This window comes from Hemibagrus wyckioides, linkage group LG19, assembly GCF_019097595.1.
Source record: "Hemibagrus wyckioides isolate EC202008001 linkage group LG19, SWU_Hwy_1.0, whole genome shotgun sequence".
In the NCBI taxonomy this organism is placed as follows: domain Eukaryota; kingdom Metazoa; phylum Chordata; class Actinopteri; order Siluriformes; family Bagridae; genus Hemibagrus; species Hemibagrus wyckioides.
Genome location: NC_080728.1, coordinates 13,615,960 through 13,636,031, shown reverse-complemented (window position 1 = coordinate 13,636,031; position 20,072 = coordinate 13,615,960). Strand labels below are relative to the sequence as shown.

Genomic DNA, 20,072 nt, shown 5'->3' with positions numbered 1-20,072 from the left:
TTCAGCCTTCAGCTCTCTAGTAAGTCCTTCCCGAAACACCGCTATTAATGCCGCCTCATTCCAGCCTGACTGAGCAGCGAGCGTGCGGAACTTAATAGCAAAATCAGCAGCTGTATCAGTCCCTTGGCGTAATTCCAGTAATAGAACAAATGTCTTTACCTCCTGCCGGATACTCAAACACTTCCCTGATCAGATTCGCGAAGTAAATCAGCTGAGGTCTTGACCTGAGGATCCGAATCCCACACAGCCGAAGCCCAATCCAGCGCTTTGCCCGTCAGCAGAGATAAAAGGAATGCGCATCTGACGCTATCGCTGCAGTATACCTCCGGCTGTTGAGAGAAAAAGTTGTCACACTGGCGCAGGAAACCCCGGCATCGATCCGCGGCACCATCAAACTTTTCTGGCAGCGCGAAGCGTGGAAATTCACTGCGCGGAGGCGGAACTGGAGCTGCGGCGGGAGATTGTCGTTGTCGTAGCAGCGCGTTGGTGGCTTTTAACACCTCCACCTGGTCCTGGTAGAACCGGATCATATGTCCTTGGCGAACTAAGGTTGCACGAGGATCCGCTGGATTCTCTGATGGCGAAGTATTCTGTAAGGACGCGCTCGAGGCAGGCGTAGTAGAATCCATATGCAGATCTTTATTCACAAAAACGGCAGGCAAGAATCGGAATCGATATGGCTAAGCGAAAGGGTCAAAAACCGGAAAATCAATAACTAGCGAACATAAACCAAAACCAAAACCAAAACCGCAAAACCGAGACTCGTAGAAAAACAGTAACAGGCAATCAGGAACAATAAACAAGGCTTGGTAAGTAATCCACTAGAAAGAACAATACTTTGCAGGGAACAATAGGCAGCGTGCTGCTTAAATACCCGAGTAAGACAGGAAGTGAGTACGCAAATGTCAATATTCGGGTGATGGCTCCCTCTGGCGCTCTGGTTCTGCAAGCATCGTTACACAAACCTCTGATCGCCTTATTGTAAATTTTTGTGGGATTTTCTGTGTTTTATCCCATTTATTAAAGCTTGTGATGCAGACAACACTCTGGTGGTTTTGATATAACATGGATCATCAGGTTTTACACAAACTTGTGGAGTCCGTGCCAGCTGGAGCGCACACTTACACTGAAGCAAAAAGATGAACAAATGTAATACTAAAAAATCCTGAAATTCATGTACATATTTCTAAGATTTTATTTTTCTAGTATTAGTCATTCTTATTAAGAAGGTCAATTTCAATTCCATTGACACAGTTTGACCACTTAAACTACCAGGACCTATTAGTTTGGCTACACATCTTCATTACTTTTACTGCTACTACTGCATGATTCATAGTAGTTACTGAATAATATGCTTTAAAGGAAACTAATTACAAGCTTGACCATGACCCAGTAGAATGCTTTGAAAGAAATAGAAAATCAAACAGATGTCAGTGAATAAGAAATGAGTATCTCAAATAGGCATGCGAGGATATATAACCAGAATGATAATTATACCAATAACACCTGGCTATGAGAATGTAAAAGATACTTCTGTGTTGTTTTAATGAACAATTTTTTAAAAATACACTGATCAGGCATAACATTATGACCTGCCTAATATTGTGTTGGTCCACCTTTTGCTGCCAAAACACCCTGACTCGTCATTCACTGTGTATTCTGACACCTTTCTATCAGAACCAGCATTAACTTCTTCAGCAATTTGAGCAACAGTAGCTTGTCTGTTGGATCAGATCACACAGGCCAGCCTTCACTCTCCTCGTGTATCAGTGAGCCATGGCCACCCATGACGCTGTCGTCGGTTCACCACTTTTCCTTCCTTGGACCACTTTTGAGATATACTGATCACTGCAGACCGGGAACACCCCACAAGAGCTGCAGTTTTGGAGATGCTCTGATCCAGTGGTCTAGACGTCACAATTTGGCCCTTGTCAAACTCGCTCAAATCCTTACGCTTGTCCATTTTTCCTGCCTCTAACACATCAACGTTGAGGACAAAATGTTCACTTGCTGCCTAATATATCCCTGATCTGTGTATATATAACCAGTTTTTGGTACTAAAACATTTAATACATGCATTGTTACCGTTATTTTGAACATCATTGAATCTCATCCATTTTACACATAGACAGAAAAACATGATACTGTGTTATTCTGTTATTATCTATCACGGATCACATACTGTTTTGTCCGAATCTGATTTTTGTCTTGTCTCAATCATAACAATTATTTTAGGAATATCCTAAAAAACACATTTAGGAACACTCATAAAAATTTAAGCTATAACCAAACTAAATACATCAGTTACATATTCTCAGCATCATGTGTAGTACATATTTAGGACCCAGGCAGAAGGGTTTGGTCTAAGTTATTTCCAATTCAGAGACACACATTGCTGATGTAGGGGGCCGAGTGATTTACATGAATGATCTGTGACAAGGATGTTTGGGGTTTTTTTGCCAGCGATTTTGAAACTGAAAATCATAAAAGCTACTTGATTTTGAGTAGTCTGCAATTATGGGAAACACTGTTCAAAGAGTAAGAGCTACCGTAGTCTGTTTCAGGAAGCTTTCTTTTCATGCTGACTTGCAGAATCAGTGTTTATTAAACCAGATCTGAAAGTCATCTTAAATGGCCCAGTTCCAGATTGTATTGTTTTGGGGGGGTTTTTTGGCCTTGTTTATAATGTTTCTTTTTAATCCAACTTAATCAACAGCAGAATTCTCTAAAAACAATTACAACTTGGTTATAATTGACATTAAACATTAGCACATTGACCTTTGCTTCTATAAAAACATCTGAAACAACATTCAGCATAAAACCTCAGACTGTCTGACCTCAATTTTAGGACTGACTCATTATACACCATTGATAGAGCTATGTGCCACAGTTTGCTTTTTTAAAATGATTACCAAAGTTCAAACATTCATGTTTAATTTCGGAAATGTTAAGAACACAATGTGATATAAATTTAGTCTGTAAGGACTTTTGTCAGGTTTCATGTGGTTTGCTTTGGAGTTTTCCCCTGAGTTTGTCAGACATTTGTTTTTGTTTTTTCTTCCACTTTTTGGTTGTGTCTTGTGTCTATCTAAAGATGTTCACATGGTCAAATGACATGTTATGGGGAATCTCCAACAAAAAATGAATTGGGTGTATGATGCGATTTGTGTAAACTTACATAATTTAATGAAAATATGTATCACTAACTTGTTAACAAAATATGATATTCATGTCTTTTTGTTCTGACCTGTGAATTACTACTTAAATCTAGATTATGGTTTTTGTTAACTATGTGTACATGAACACAAGATGGCCACCACCCGTATCCTGCCATCGTTTGGTGTGCTGTCAGTGTGTGCTGTGTCTGGATGAAGCAATAACAAAGTAAACAGTGGAGGCAGTATAGCACCATGTGGCCACTGTGTCCCCCATCTGAATAATAATAATAATAAAAAAAAACATCCTCCAATCATATATTAAATTGCTAATCTTTACAGCACAACTTGGAAACCAGATGGACACGGGGGTTTTGGCTCTGTTGTGCCCTCTAGTGGACGCTGCTTTTAATTCTCAAAAGTTTTGGGACACCCCTCCAAATCATTGAAATTCAGGTGTTGTTTTTCAGGGGTTGGGCTGAGCCCCTTAGTTCCAGTGAAAAGAACTCTTAATGCTTCAGCTTACCAAGACATTTTGGACAATTTCATGCTCCCAACTTTGTGGGAACAGTTTGGGGATGACCCCTTCCTGTTCCAACATGACTGCACACAAGTGCACAAAGCAAGGTCCTTAAACACATGGATGAACGAATTTGGTGTGGAGGAACTTGACTGGTCTGCAAGGAGTCCTGACCTCACCCCCATAGAACACCTTTGGGATGAATTAGAGTGGAGACTGCAAGTCAGGCCTTCTCGCCCTACATCAGTGCCTGACCTTATAAATGTGCTTCTAGAGGAATGGTCAAAAATTCCCATAAACACACTCCTAAACCTTGTGGAAAGCCTTCCCAGAAGAGTTGAAGCTGTTATAGCTGCAAAGGGCGGGCCAACTCCTTATTAGATTCATGTGCATGTAAAGGCCGACCTCGTAGTTTTGGCCTGGCTCACAGTCTCCACTCTAATTCATCCCAAAGGTGTGAAGTATATTTGAGGCCATTTTAATGCAGCACAAATGTAACCGTGCTAGCAAGATCCCCTTGTGATACTGCTAACTGCTCACAGGAACATATGTAACGAAAATACACTACCAGTCAAAAGTCTGGACACATCTTCTAATTCCATGGTCTTTCCTGATGTTTATTTCTTTCTACATTGTAAAACAATGCTGAAGGCGGCCAAAATACACAATAATCTCGTTTGAACAGTGGATATTGAGATATGTCTGCTACTGATGCTCTGTAAAGCCTTCATAACGGCTCTAATCTGATGTGTTGTTAATTGGTGATTTCTGAGGCTGGTCACTCTAAATGAACTTCTCCTCTGCAGCAGAGGTCAGTTTTGGTCTTGCTTTACTGGGATGGTCTTCATGTGAGCCAGTTTCATCATGGTGCTTGACGGGTTTTGCAAATGCACTTGACGATATTATTCTTGCAAGAACTATTCCAGAACACCTGACCTTCGTGTCTTAAAATAACAACTGACTATTTTTTTGTTTGTTTTTTATTTTTTTTATGTTTTGAAATCTCCAGTACTGTTCTAGAATGTAGATTGTTCAGAATCACTAAACGTACCACTAATATTTCTATATAGACATATATGAGTTTCAAGTTTTGCTTTACCTTTTAAATCAAGCCATGGCCTTTTTATATCGTTTTATATAATAGCGCTCGCGCACCCTCTAGTGGAGTTCGGAAGCAGCGACTGTTCGGCTTCGGTTTTTCCGAAAATGGCCGAAGCGGATCTCAGGCTCGCCGGAAGATCCGGGTGCTGCTGGTCTTCAACATAAACAGCAATGGCGGAGGCAGCGGCGGCGGCAGCGTCTACCGCGGCTCCGGTAACAACAACGGGAGGCTGGACTAAACACGTTACCTGCAGGTCAGTTTAAATGAACGAGGAAGATGTGTGGCGTGTGTTTTAAAATGGCTTCATGTTTTTTTGGTGTGCGGGTGGGTCGTCTTTTGGACATTAAAGGACGGCAGTGAGCGCGAGTTTCTGCGGTCGAGAAGTAACTGTTAAGGTTAGCTGGATGTGTTTGTTGTGATACTCGATAGCGAGCGACGCCGCGATAGTAAACAAGACTTATCACAGGATTGACTCGACAAATATGAGCACTTTCCTCGAGTTTTGGACGGAAATGCGCTCGACCAAATTCACTTTCACTATCAGTTTGAGCGACAGACATGTATTAAGGGGGTATGTTGTGTTAGAAACCGGGTTGGTGGTCGTCAGTTCCGTTTTTTAAGAGGCTGACCCTCGCTAAGTTTTTTTTTATTATAGCATTTATAGCAAGGCGCCGTTGTTTAGAGTCGGACAACCGGCTAACACAAAACACAGACGACAATGGACACAACGTGGTTTACAAAGAAACATCAGAATGTGTGAAGTTCATTGTTACCAGGAAACATCTAATGAACCGTGTAATTGTTCATCGTACACAAGTGTGCTCATAACTCAACTCATTATTGCTTTAGCACCCCAGTGTGATCACTGTGCTGGAGTAGTTTGTTCAAAATGGGCACGTGCCGTTTAAACAAAAGCAGCACATCAAATTGGCAAATAAATGTGGAAACAAACACTACTCCATTGAGTCGTTTCATTTAAATCGGTTTCTTAAACTAGGTTCACATTCGTTGTGACACCAAATCAAATTTCTCACCCTCAATGTGGCCGCCTCATTATTATTATTATTATTATTATTATTATTATTATTATTATTATTATTATTTTTTTTTTTTTTTTAGGAAACAATTTTTTTACACATCAGACTTGAAACACTTTCTCATGTGGTCAAAGATCAGATGCATGTCTAATTGGTGTCCTTCAAATGTGAGCAAGAACGGTCAGATCTTCGAATTTGTAATGAAACTGTGATTTGTCGTTCCAACAGATCATGCATAACATTATGACCACCTGATATCAGGTCAGGGCTGTTTTGGTAGCAGCATGTCGTACACAGTGTACTCTGACACACTTCTATCAGAACCAGCATTAACTTATTCAGCAATTTGAGCAACAGTAGCTCATCCGTTGGATCGGATCACACGGGCCAGCCTTCTTGCCCCAGGTGCATCAATGAGCCTTGGCCGCCTATGATCCTGTCACCGGTTAGACCAGTTTTGATGGATACTGACCACTGCAGACCGGGAACACCGGGAGCTGTAGTTTTGGAGAGGCTCTGATCCAGTCGTCTAGCCATCACAATTTGGCCCTCGTCAAACTCACTCAAATCCTTACACTTGCCCATTTTTCCTGCTTCTAACACATCAACTTTGAGGACAAAATGTTCACTTGCTGCCTAATATATCCCACCCACTAACAGGTGCCATGATGAGGAGACAATCAGTGTTATTGACTCCATCTATCAGTGCTCATAATGTTATGCCTGATTGGTGTATAATGCAGACAAAATCCACAGATAATACAATGGCTGTAATAATAAAAAGCCAGGTTTAGATTGTGTGCTATCGATTTGACCTCCTTTTTTTTTTTTTCTTTTTTACCAAAATCCCACATCATGAAATAATTCTTTAGATATGTGTTTTAGTTTTTGAATGCGTAATTGGGCATTCTTACTGCTTGAACATGTGTAACTGATTTTTATTTCTTGGCTGATTTTTTTTAGCATTGACATTAACGCCAAAAATGGAAAGATCTGGCGGTGTCGGATATTTTTAATTAAAATCTCATAGATTGTGACGCACATTTGAAATCCATCAATAGGTGGACAAAATAGGGTTACCTGAAACTCGCAGGACAGCCACGAGTCAATAAAGTAGTGGTATATGATAAGGTATAAGCAAACCATTAGTGTTGCATCTGTTTTTATATTTGTACATTTTCTGGAGGAGCCATAATCATGCTGATGACCTAAGTAGACTAGTGATTTTTCTTCATTGTATCTTCACTGTCTAATCTCACCTGGAGAACACGAGTTCTGGCATCTCCCGTTACAGGTTTATTTGGCATCATCTTGTACAGTGTGACAAGAAATAAGATAACTGTAATCACCAGTCTGTGTCAAAGTGATAAAGACGTTTGTCGTATTGACGTCTCAGTCAGCATCTCAAACACAGTGTCTCTTGATTTCTTTCAAGGTATTTCATGCATGGTCTTTGCAAAGAAGGGGACAACTGTCGATACTTGCATGACCAAAGCAGCAGCAAGCCAGCCATGATCTGTAAGTTCTTTCAGAAAGGATGCTGTGCGTTTGGAGACCGGTGCAGGTAAGAGAACATTTTAGATCATCCAAGTCTTGTGTATTAGTGCTAGATCAAGATTGTTGCATTTTTAAATGTATTTTTAGCGTGTACTGCTTGTTCCCACTTTGTATGGTTTACTTTGACACAAACAAGTCACAGAAGCAAGTGTAAACAAATGTGTTGCAGTTTCCTGTTGCTTTCTTTGTGGTGGTTAGGTGTATACTTCTGATCTGTGATACAGTTTTTACTCTTGGCATGTATTTTAAGGATAAGTGTCATGTCGGTGGTCCTGATAAACTGTTTTAGCAAGGGCTTTCAATGTGGTGTACATGAATAGCTCAGGGGTTGGTGACATATTATAAATTTATAAATGGTGGAAATCACTTTTGCCAGATTGTCTAGTTACTCTAGTTTAATTCAAATGGCCTGTTAATAACTTGGACCTAGTGTGATCTGTTGAGGGAATAAAGCACTCTATGGAGCCAATAAATAACACAATATTATTATACATATTTAAATACTAAGCCTAATATTTGAAGTCATTCTAATTAGTGCTGACTGGGTTATTTTACAGATAAACTGATCTTCAGATGCATTAAGTCTGAGATTATGTTGCTCCTGTAGTCTACTCTGGAAGAAGCCGCTGCTTTATGTATCAAGTCTCGTCTATTTGTGAGTGTTTTGTGTGTGTGTGTGTATCTGCGTTATCTGTTTTGGGTGACTGTTTAGCCAAGATCGTGGCTTATATTTTGGAACGTTCTGTAATTCTGGCCTTGGTTGTCGAGAGCGTGGTGCTTAGATACGATGTACGCAGACTGTTTATCGTTTAAAAAGCACCTCAACCTTTGTGAAGTGGATGGAGCTCTCGTTGACTAGAGATGCGTTTTTATCTGGTGACTGTAATGTACTGCAAATTCATTTTTGGGACCAAATGGATTTTGTCACATGACCGCATTGAACCCGATAGCTGGAGTGTGGGAATAAAGCCGCGAACCAGACAGTGTCGGTTGTGTTCGAGTCGTATCTGTTTGCGGTCAAGTGCATCCCCATAGTAACTGCTGCAGCAAGGGAATGCCTTTGTGTGTGGCGGCCTGCTCGGTGACAGCGTCATGCGACGTCGACCCATTCTCTTTCTCGCTTATGCGCCTGCTCACTCCTCCTCCTCCTCCTTCTTTTCCTCTTTGAGGTCTTGGAGTTTGTTTGGGCTCTGTGCAGATAGCAGCGTCTGGATGTATGTGACAGGGCTTTGTTGTCATGGTAGGTAGGCAGGCAGGCATTTCTCCACCAGGCTGTGTGCGATGCACATGTAGTGGGACAGAGTCCTCTAGCTTTCATTAAAGGCCCATAGAAACCTTGCATGCATTACTTCATTATGGAAGAAGTCTCCTTTTATATCGTCTCTTGTCTCATCCCCCCCCCCCCTCAGTGTCTGTCTCTAACCCCCCCACCCCCACCCCCCTCTAAACCCAGGGTGCCAGACAGAGCAGAGCATACTGCAGTCTGCATCACAATTACATAACCCTGATGTGTTAACGCATCCATTCCGTCTCCTTGTTCACGTTCCCCTCCCCTCTCTTCAACACCAGCCCGATGCAGTAGCTTTTTACACCGGCATGTCGTTTATTTTTACCCTCCATCACCATCAGTAGTGTTTCATAAAAAATTCAAAGGAAATGTTTTGTTCTAATAGGAAGCATCATGTGCTTGTGTTTTGTTGGTTAGGCCAATGGTGGGTGGTGTTGTCAGCTTGCACATTTCATAACGTCAGTCCCTTTTAGCATGCATTGACTTTGTTTCTTTATTGTCCCCTCCTTTTTCTAGTGGGTTATGTGACCACAGCTTTCTAGGGATGCATTTACTTTGAGTACGACTGAAATATAAGTACGTGTTAATGACGCTTATCAGTACCGATAGGCTGCTTAGGCTTTTGTTTTATTGTACTCATTGTCTCAGGATCTTGCTTTGTCAGAGATCCGTAGTGGCTATTGGTGAAGAACAATATACCGCTGTTATTTTCCCCCACCCTGCATTGTTAGACTCTCCCCCACCCACCTAGCCATAGTTTGCTGCTAGCAATGAACTCTTGATGGGTTTTAAGGGGACAATTAAGATCTATCAGGTTAGATGTTTTGTATGAAGATGTTAATGTAGTATCTCCTTTTGTTATTTCATTCTAATCATTAATCGTAAAATGCATTCAGATGTGTCGATTGGGGTTTTCTGTTTATTAGCATGACTGTGTAGACTATGGTTTAGATCTCGGACCATCATGTTGAATCATATGTAGATTATATTTTTAGGAGTAAAGAAGCACGACCTATACATGACCACTGCATAGCCATCAGTGCACCCTGACAGAAATGGCATTAAAGGCATTAATAGAGATGATCCCTTTTGCACACTTCTGTCCAACGTCTGCATTGAAACTAGTGTCTCATATCCAATAGATTTTTTTTTATTTTTTATCATAGACTTTTTTTTCCCCCCTTACTGTAGGGTTTACTAGTTACTTCAGTAGCATCATTATATTCCAATGCAAGCTTGGTGGAACATTTTTTTCCTCCAGCTTTTGTGCTGCTAAATCCAAACTTCTCTGATGGCACTTCTGCACTAAACGGCACAGATCAACATGGCTCCACAGCAATCCAAATGTAAACTCAAGGCTATTTGTATCATATAACACTGTGTGCAAGCAGGAGGAGCTTGTCTGGAGGTTAACGTTTGGTCATATGATGGACGCAAGTACTGAAATACTGCTTGTTTACAAAACCCTTAAATGAAACCCAGCACATTTGATGTTAACTGGAGACAGCAGATGTGTTCAAATGGAGAAATGTACACCCAAACACAAGCGTAACAATACCTTTATCTTTAGTGCGATGAAAAGCGTGCACACGCACATCACAGATTTGCATCTAAGTCTTTACATTATGCAATGAGGTCATTATGGAGCCATAGAAAGTGTATGGGAAGCCATGTTGGTTTAACAAACAAGAATGGCGCGTGGAAGAAATGCTAAATCCCAACAAGGAAAATTTCCTGCGGGTGAAAAAAGTATTTTTTTTTCTCCTGATAAATCTTTGCCCATTAGTAATCACTTAAGATTTTTCTGCCTAAGCCATGACTTCAGGCTGAGATGTTAAATCAGGACCAGTCAGTCTTCTGCACTTATCTCCACTTGTAGGCCCCAGATTGGCTCACTTAGTACCTGGGAAAGAACAGTAAGAAAGTTCAGTCCTTATGGCTGGCATGTTAACATGGAAAATTCTGGGCAGTTTCCTGAGCCATGAAGCACTTTAAACCCATGCTGCAATTGTTTACCTGATTTAGTCATTAAAACAATAGGCATGGTTCAGAAGCCTATTCACGGACACTTTAAGGGCACGCAGTTTGGAATGTAGCTGAATTTAATTTATTCTAATCTTATAGTCCTCTTTCACAGTGAAGTCAAAAAATTCTTGTTGCTCCTGAGTATTAGTCCACCCAGATGCGTCATTCACTGGCTATGATGTTTGACCTCTTGAGATATTAAAAGACGAAGCAGCACAAGACCAGTTTGATGTAAACATGGAATCAACCAGTCATTAAATGCCTCTATGGTGCTGAGTATGATTAGCTGTGTTTAAATAAACTGCTTCCTACAGTGTAAAACAGTGTCTTATCCTTGAGCAAACAGTGGTACTCTTAGCCTTGTTAATGTTGTAGACCGATATCTCTGAAACATAATCTCAAGTCCAAAGATTGTCACAGTGCCTCTTTGTCACTTAGCTTTAAAATCAACAGCATGAATTAAAATATTGATCCAAGGGTAAAGTGCATTTCACATTTAGAGTTTGTGTGTTGAGGATAAAATTATTGTAGCATCTACTGCAGCACTTTAAACCCAATAAATCCAGTTTGCACTGCTGCTTCCTGTTCCTGGGCCCCATCTCTTGTGACGTGTTTGTTAGCTTATCTGTTTATGTAAGTCTTAGTTGAAAAATGAACATAAAGGAAGTAATATTTATCTGATAGAGGCACAGACCCTCTGATGGTTTATTTGATGGCTGTTTTTGAATATACCAACTTGCGTCATTTCATTCACTTGGTGCTTTCTCTGGCAACGTATAAACAATTTATTTTTTTGCTCGTTTGTCTCCTCCATGTGTTTTTGAGTTGTTGCTAGAGCTGTTTTATGTAACTTGTTAAAAATGACACACACAGTTTCATTGTTCAGTCTGTCTGTGAGGGGAAAACGAACTGAAGGCTTTTCTGTGCTTTTGTGTTGAAGCATTTGATGCAGGGTAGGGGTTTATGAGTAAGCCAGTACACAGGGGCATTCCGTGTCTTGGTTGTGTTATAGGCAGAGTTGCCTGGCATGTGGGGCTATAATAAGCACAGAACATCCAGAAGGTGCTGCTTTAGAGGGAGGCTCATGCAGTGAACTGCATATATTATATATTCTGTGTTTTACATTGGATAAAGTGGCCAAGCTATTTGTTTTGTTTGTGTTTGTAATCTAAGATCTGAACTTGGGACTCTTAACATTCTCCATTAATATGCAATCTCCATGCTTTGGCATTTTCTTTAGAGCAAATCATGTCTGGTCAAATTTAATATCTAATAAGTAAGTAGTAGTAATCCTCAGCATATCCCATTTAGTACTTTTCTCTTAAACTTGACTGTCTTTCTGTAAATGTGTAGTTTATGTATCCCATATTTGTGTGAACATAGGCATCTGCTGTAACTGGCTGAGATATTTGAACAGCCATGTTATTATAGCCATAACCATTACTTGTTAGTTATGATATGAGTGGCTATGTAGAAAATGGCTTTGTTTGTTTTGTTTTTTCTTCAGTAGCATGAGTAACATCAGTACACACTCCTGAGCCAATGATTCCAGATATGAATCATTTACATAGTTTACATGGTGATTTCTGTTTACACTAATCAGCAGTGTAAGTTGTACTTGCTGAGGCAGGTATGGCATGTCCTCTGGCAAAGAAGGATGCCATGCAATTAAGAGGATGTTTCACGTGTGGCCCAGCAGATAGTGCCACAGCTACAGGGTCCCAAGTTTGATCCTTTATATGCTCTGAATCCACTGCAGCCCTGACCAGATTTACTGACCACGGATGAATAGTTTTTCTTCGTAATTAGTTGTGCAATGAATAAATCTATTGCACATTATCCTTCCCCATGTCCAACAGTTTGCATCTAGCAATGCATGAAACTCATTTGAATTTGAGGGCATCTACTTGAATCTTCTTCTTCTTCTTCTTCTTCTTCTTCTTCTTCTTCTTCCTCTTCTTCTTCCTCTTCCTCTTCCTCTTCCTCTTGCTCTTGCTCTTGCTCTTGCTCTTCTTCTTCTTCTTCCTCTTCTTCCTTTTGTTATAGATATGAACACACCAAACCAGCCAAGCAAGAGGAGCTCCCTGGCCCCATGCCATCAGTGCCGCTTCCCGCTGCCCCCCTCACCCTTGCTGGTGACTCTGGTTCCATGCCCAGTGGGCCAGCTGGCATGTCCAAAGCCCATGGGCCTCACGTCTCTGGGGGAGTGGACTGGGTCAATGCTGCAGAGTTTGTGCCAGGCCAGCCCTACTGCGGAAGGGGTGAGTGGATATTTTTTGGTTATATATTTATTTATTTTAATGTCAGTTAGTGAAATTTAACTAAAATTGAGTGGCATATATGTAATTCTTGCACAGACAGCAGTCACATGGTTTCGACTAAGAAAATTATGTAATTTTGGAGACTACAAACAAACTGTGATCTTGTGCAAAGGCTTCAGACTTGATGACGAGCACATGGCAGCTGGGTGAACTCCAGATGAACACACTATGTAACAGTGTGATTGCAGCAATCAAACAAAACCGCAAAGAACCGACAAGCTTATGAAAAGTTTTGGCTTCTGTTCTATTGGACTTTTTATTAATTATGAATACAGAGATCTTTACGTTGCATGCATAATTTCCTCTTGTGCTCACACTGCTTAGTAATGGTTTGTAAATTCGCTTGTCTACTCTGATGAAGAATAGGTGTTATGAGGCTTTGAGAATGACCATTACACCAAAGAAGTTGATGGAGAAATACAGCATTTATGTAAAATGCTTCTCTTTTTTTTTTTTAAGTAGCTGAAAAAAAGTACACTATATTGCCAAAAGTATTTGCTCACCTGCCTTGACTCGCATATGAACTTAAGTGACATCCCATTCCTAATCCATAGGGTTCAATATGATGTTGGTCCACCCTTTGCAGCTATAACAGCTTCAACTCTTCTGGGAAGGCTGTCCACAAGGTTTAGGAGTGTGTTTATGGGAATGTTTGACCGTTCTTCCAGAAGCGCATTTGTGAGGTCACACACTGATGTTGGACGAGAAGGCCTGGCTCTCAGTCTCCGCTCTAATTCATCCCAAAGGTGTTCTATCGGGTTGAGGTCAGTACTCTGTGCAGGCCAGTCAAGTTCATCCACACCAGACTCTGTCATCCATGTCTTTATGGACCTTGCTTTGGTCACTGGTGCACAGTCATGTTGGAAGAGGAAGGGGCCAGCTCCAAACTGTTCCCACAAAGTTGGGAGCATGGAATTGTCCAAAATGTCTTGGTATGCTGAAGCATTCAGAGTTCCTTTCACTGGAACTAAGGGGCCAAGCCCAGCTCCTGAAAAACAACCCCACACCATAATCCCCCCTCCACCAAACTTTACACTTGGCACAATGCAGTCAGACAAGTACCGTTCTCCTGGCAACCGCCAAACCCAGACTCGTCCATCAGATTGTCAGATGGAGAAGCGCGATTGGTCACTCCAGAGAACGCGTCTCCACTGCTCTAGAGTCCAGTGGCGGCGTGCTTTACACCACTGCATCCGACGCTTTGCATTGCACTTGGTGATGTATGGCTTGGATGCAGCTGCTCGGCCATGGAAACCCATTCCATGAAGCTCTCTGCGCACTGTTCTTCAGCTAATCTGAAGGCCACATGAAGTTTGGAGGTCTGTAGCGATTGACTCTGCAGAAAGTTGGCGACCTCTTCGCACTATGCGCCTCAGCATCCGCTGACCCCGCTCCGTCAGTTTACGTGGCCTACCACTTCGTGGCTGAGTTGCTGTCGTTCCCAAACACTTCCACCTTCTTATAATACAGCTGACAGTTGACTGTGGAATATTTAGGAGCGAGGAAATTTCACGACTGGATTTGTTGCACAGGTGGCATCCTATCACAGTTCCACGCTGGAATTCACTGAGCTCCTGAGAGCGACCCATTCTTTCACAAATGTTTGTAAAAACAGTCTGCATGCCTAGGTGCTTGAATTTATACACCTGTGGCCATGGAAGTGATTGGAACACCTGATTCTGATTATTTGGATGGGTGAGCGAATACTTTTGGCAATATAGTGTATATATTTCTCAGTCATCTCCATGTGGCTCATCTCCACTAGATGTTATATAAATATATACAGTATATGCAATTTTAAATTAGCTAACAATTATAATTTTAACAGAATAAGGTTTTGTAAATGTTAAGGTCAAGATGAATTGCTCGGAATACCAAGTGTTGCTGTAGTAGAGGTTCTCATACAGCCCTTCGCTTGCTTTCTTCACTACTTTCCACTAATAAGCTCCCCAGTGTATGTAATTTAGCAACTAATACATCGCACACTCTTCTGTGTCAGTTGCTGTAAGCTGTAGGCTTTCTCACTGCACTGTAGAAGCTGATGCTCTGCCACAGAAGCTGAAATGTTTAAGAAAGAATTTTAGATGTTGCTTCTGAACACATTCCTGCATTTCTTTTCCCATATATGGCTCAATAGTTGTTTCACACACTGCATGATTTGTCCATTTGTTGTTCAGCATGGACTGGTCAATTAAAGAAGCCTGGCTGCTGGATTTGTGTCCCTTGCATACACACTGCTAGTTATTGTGGTTTTCTTAAGTATTTCTTTTCAGCAGATTGGATTGAATAGATTATGGTCTATGGTATTCAAGTTGAACTTGGTTTAAAATGCTGCCTTTTTTTTAAAAAGTGCAGACTTAAGAGATTTGAATAATTTCTAATTCTTTAATCTGATTGGCCAAGAATCATTGATGAATTCCCTATACCAGCCGCTCCAACTGCGCTCTGTCTGCAAGGCAAATCGCAGGTTTATATTAATGTGCTTATTCTAATGCGCCATCATGTCTGTAGTATCCACTTGCACAGTAATGGATTATAGCAGTTTTCAGACACAGGAAAGTTTTCAGGATGGAGAGCTTCACACATTGCAGTTTTTTGGTAACATATCTGCTGCCATTTTTTGCGGGGTACTGGGAGTTGTTAAAACTCCAAAGAGAGCTATAAGGTGATTTTAAAAAATTATGGTGCGTCAGCAATTTGATGAGGTATAAGAAGAATAAATCTTTGAGGTGTGTGTGGTAGCAGTAACAGTGCTTAATGATAGGCTGCATCACACCATCCTATTATATATCAACACCATACACTGCAGCAGACCCATTCTCTATATATGACGCATGAAATTTTGAGTCGCTGGATATAAATAGTTAAATGTTTCACAATGTCCACTACTGTTTTTGGTTGCTCCAACACTAATTGTTATAATTAAAACTTGATCGCATTGCATGCTGTAGACCCCACCCCCCAACTGATCTTCCTTCTCCTTTCCCTGCACTCTTAGCAGATCCTGTGATTGTGGACGGTCCAGGGCCTCTCATCGAGGACGAGTATGAAAAGGAACAAACCAACAAGGAGCTGAAGAAGCAGCTGTGCCCATATGCAGCTGTTGGTGAGTGCCGCTACGGCCTCAACTGTGCCTATCTGCATGGTGACGTGTGCGACATGTGCGGACTGCAGGCACTCCATCCGTCAGACACTGCTCAGCGTTCTCAGCACATCAGAGTGAGTGCCGTTTTTAAAATGTTTAGGATTTTTAATCAATATTATCTATTATAACCTAGTTCATTTCATGCGAAACAATGGACTTATGTTTCAAATTTGATGCGGTTCACACTGATGCAAAGTACCTCAGAGTTGTAACTATAGCAAGCTATTTGTTCCAGCTCCAGGTGTGATCTGGCTGATGGTATAATGATTTTTACTAGGGTGATTCATTAGAAGGTATATCTGACAGATGAGCTTTTCAGAAACATGTGGAAAGCCAGAACAATACATTTTGGCACAAAGCTGTCAATTAACGCCCCTGCTATGACAAAATGCAGTCTGCTTGCTTTTAAACATGTTGAAAAGAAAATAAGGATCCTAACAAGACTTGACTAATATCTCTTGCGTCCAATATTAAGATAGAACATCATGGTGTGTAACCCAAATATTTGCCAACAGCTTGAGGAGCAAAGGCACAATGTTCCACTTGATTTGTATCTTGTTTATGCTTTAGTCTGTATTAATCACTTAACAAGCTAACTCGCAGTATGTTATTACATAAAATTATCTACCAGTTTTAGCCTTGTCTTTTTGGGTTTCAGGCAACTTAAACATCGGACTGGGCAACACACGAGAGCTTTTACTTGCCTGGAGGGCTAGCTAATAGGTTCTTGATTTGTAAGCAGTGCCACTGATTAACGTTATTCAGTTTAAAGAGCATGCTGTGCTGTTGTGCATGACAGGCATGCATTGAGGCCCATGAGAAGGACATGGAAATCTCGTTTGCCATCCAGCGCAGTAAGGACATGATGTGTGGTGTGTGCATGGAGGTGGTATTCGACAAGGCCAATCCCAGCGAGCGTCGCTTCGGCATCCTCTCCAACTGCAACCACTGCTACTGCCTCAAATGCATCCGCAAGTGGAGGAGTGCCAAGCAGTTTGAGAGCAAGATCATAAAGTATGTTTTAAAGTGAAGAGTACAGTTTGTCCTGATGCATTTTATTGCTGTGTAATTGATATCGCATTGCTCTGCACTTGCTTATTAGTTCTCGACTATATTCCTGTTTCAGGTCCTGCCCAGAGTGTCGAATCACATCCAACTTTGTTATCCCGAGCGAGTACTGGGTGGAGGACAAGGAGGAAAAGCAGAACCTCATTAAGAAATACAAGGATGGCATGGGGTATAGAGTTCATTAAGGTTTTTTTTTTTTTTAATGGAAGCCAAATGACAACAAAAGCTATAAGAAAATGAAACTATACTTTCATTGACTTTTTTTTAAAATTTTCTGTTCATCCTCAGGAGTAAGCCCTGTAGGTATTTCGATGAGGGCCGCGGAACGTGTCCATTTGGAGCCAATTGCTTTTACAAGCATGCCTTCCCTGATGGACGCCTCGAGGAACCTCAACCTCAGTCCCAAAACCAGCAAAGGCAGAATGGCTCCAATGCAAGGAACAGGGTAAGACCTTTGGAGCAACAAAAAAAAAATCATCACAAATGGGATTCTTTTGTACAATTAAGGCTTCTTAGATTTTATTGGATAGTTTTGAGTGTGAGAAAATGTTTTGGATAATAAAATATTTTTAAAAAATTGAGTTTTTATGGAAACAAGAGATGCTCCAGAATAGAAATTAGTGTCTTGTTTGCTTGTCTCGATTACAGTGGTCTCGGCAAGAATTCAGTTATACTGTTTTACAGGCTGGTTAACGGCACGAGTAGAAAAAAGGAAATGACCAATAGTTCCTCTAAAATAACCAAACATGTTGATGGTCTGCAACAACTCCAACAACCCCCCCCCATTTCATTTATAATGAATTTTTAAAACGAAGAATTTTGATAAACAATTCTAAAAACAGTCTTTAGCCGTCTCTTTTTATAGCCTACAGACTATGCAAAGTTTCAAATGTACCGTTCATCCATTCTCAGAGGGCAAATGTCCAATACTTCGGTCTTCCCTATTTTATCTTAGTTGCAATAATTCTATTTGATTTAATGTTATTCTGAATGGACAAGCTATAATGTCTGAATGCCCCACATTTTTCTTTATTTCTGCCAATTTTAAAGGATTATAACCTTACAATGGGGAATTTATCATTTTGAGACCATATCCGTGTCTCTTACCACTGGCGACATCTGAATACAAGCTGCATCGTTTCTCTTTACCTGACTCGTCTGTCTGCTATTACATCAGTGAGGAAATAATCATTGTTGGCTTCGCTGAGTATCTGTACCGAGTATTTTTGCACTCGTCTCTGTTTTGGCGAAGTGACAGCTCAGGTGCATGGGGATATTTTAATAGTTGATGTCTGTCTGTATAATAAAACTATGTATGGATTCACTTTCATAATATTTCATAAAGCACTGTACTGTAGCACATTTCTTTCCTGCTCTTCTCTATTCCCTCATGGTTTGTTGTTAAGAATAGAACAGCTGCCAGGGAATAGGAACCGGTCATAAAATGTTGAACAGCTTTATAAAGGGAACAACCTCCAAACACATCATCTAATGTTTTCACGCAGGGTTCGAGGCGCACACCACTCTGGGATCTGTTTGATGAGCGGGAAAGCAGCGACTCCTTGGACAACGATGACGAGGAGATGGTAACGTTCGAACTGAGCGAGATGCTCCTTATGCTTCTGGCGGCAGGAACCGACGACGAGGTCACCGACTCTGAAGATGAGTGGGACTTATTTCACGAGGAGCTGGACGATTACTATGAGCTCTACCTATAGCACCCCGTCATTACTCCAATCTTTCCCTCTCTTCCTCACTAATCTTTCCTGCCACCATCAATTACTCCTCACTTACCCCCTCCCTTTACTAGAAGCTAGACTGTGTGAGTGATGGACAGTAGCTTATATTTCTCCCTGTGTTGTGGCAGTGCCTTTCAGCAGGCCGTTAAACTTATAAATTCAGTTCAAAGTAAAATGAATTATTCTATATATATATATCTATATAAAAAAATCAGATTTAAAAAAAAAAAAAGGATCAGGTCTGTGCACCCGTGCTAAAGCCTTTCTGGAAAACCTCTTCAGTTCTGTTAGTGTTTGTGTGTACACTATGTACTAAAGGAAAAACAGAAAAAAATGACAAAGCATAAAAATGACAAAAAGACACTAAGTTATACATGTGAAAATTGGAATGATATTGCTATTAAATCTTAATGGTTTTATTCTGAAGTCTAGGTTTGACTTATCTACCCAGGTATAGTCCTGATTAAACGGGACTCTGAGCATACAGCAGCTTTATAAGACTTTACTGTAACTGGTGGTGGCTGTGATGCTTTTCTGGAATATTCTCTTCTCTCATGCACTGATTCTGGGGGGGTGGTGGTGAGCTTCCTTGATGTCAAATGCACACATGCACTCTTAACATTTATAAATACAACTTGTCACTGAACGTTGTTCTCTCTCTCTCTCTCTCTCTCTCTCTCTCTCTCGTGTTACTGTTCCAGTTCTCTTTAATTGGCCTAGTCGGGTCAGTTTTTAACCTACCTGAAGTGTACAGGTTATAACCACCTGTGGTATCAAATACAGTCTCTCCTAAGAACTGAGTGTAGCGATATTTTGTGAAATTGGACTCCCGAAAGCAGACTTAAATGCATTCAAATACGAAGCTGAGTGTTTCATCACTTTAACTGTTTAGTAATTGTAGGTTTTTGTTTTGCTTCAGTATTGCATATTAAGCTCGGCTGTCAGTAGCCAATCCACAAACACCCAGTTGTTATTCGGTTCTTGTTGAACTTAATTAAAATTGCATATGTTTATACTGATATGTGCTTGTTTTCTATGGTCCAGAACCATCCAACATAACTTGAAAATTAAAGTTTATTATCACAGTAGTGATGTCTGTCTTGTCTTCCTCTTGT

The 20,072-nt window shown here is 40.8% G+C and overlaps 1 protein-coding gene across 2 annotated transcripts; it reads left to right on the top strand.

The window, feature by feature from the left end:
- The first annotated feature begins 4,882 nt into the window (after positions 1-4,882).
- mkrn1 (makorin, ring finger protein, 1) lies at positions 4,883-20,045 on the top strand. 2 transcript variants are annotated; one of them, XM_058416903.1, is made up of 8 exons: positions 4,883-5,030; positions 7,250-7,378; positions 12,731-12,945; positions 16,007-16,224; positions 16,950-17,164; positions 17,277-17,387; positions 17,507-17,663; positions 18,724-20,045. In XM_058416903.1, exons 1-8 carry the CDS (start codon positions 4,948-4,950, stop codon positions 18,934-18,936), a joined length of 1,341 nt encoding a protein of 446 aa, XP_058272886.1. In that variant the 5' UTR covers positions 4,883-4,947; the 3' UTR covers positions 18,937-20,045. The 2 variants fall into 2 exon arrangements, with proteins under 2 accessions (XP_058272886.1, XP_058272885.1); XM_058416902.1 differs by having other exon boundaries at positions 16,004-16,224.
- The last annotated feature ends 27 nt before the right edge of the window (positions 20,046-20,072 follow it).

Excerpts from the sequence above, each read along its gene's own strand:
- mkrn1 (XM_058416902.1), top strand. The coding sequence starts at position 4,948 with ATGGCGGAGGCAGCGGCGGCGGCAGCGTCTACCGCGGCTCCGGTAACA. Across the intron at positions 12,946-16,003 it reads CCAGCCCTACTGCGGAAGGG|CAGATCCTGTGATTGTGGAC; the intron begins GTGAGTGGATAT and ends CTGCACTCTTAG. Across the intron at positions 17,165-17,276 it reads TTTGAGAGCAAGATCATAAA|GTCCTGCCCAGAGTGTCGAA; the intron begins GTATGTTTTAAA and ends TTCCTGTTTCAG.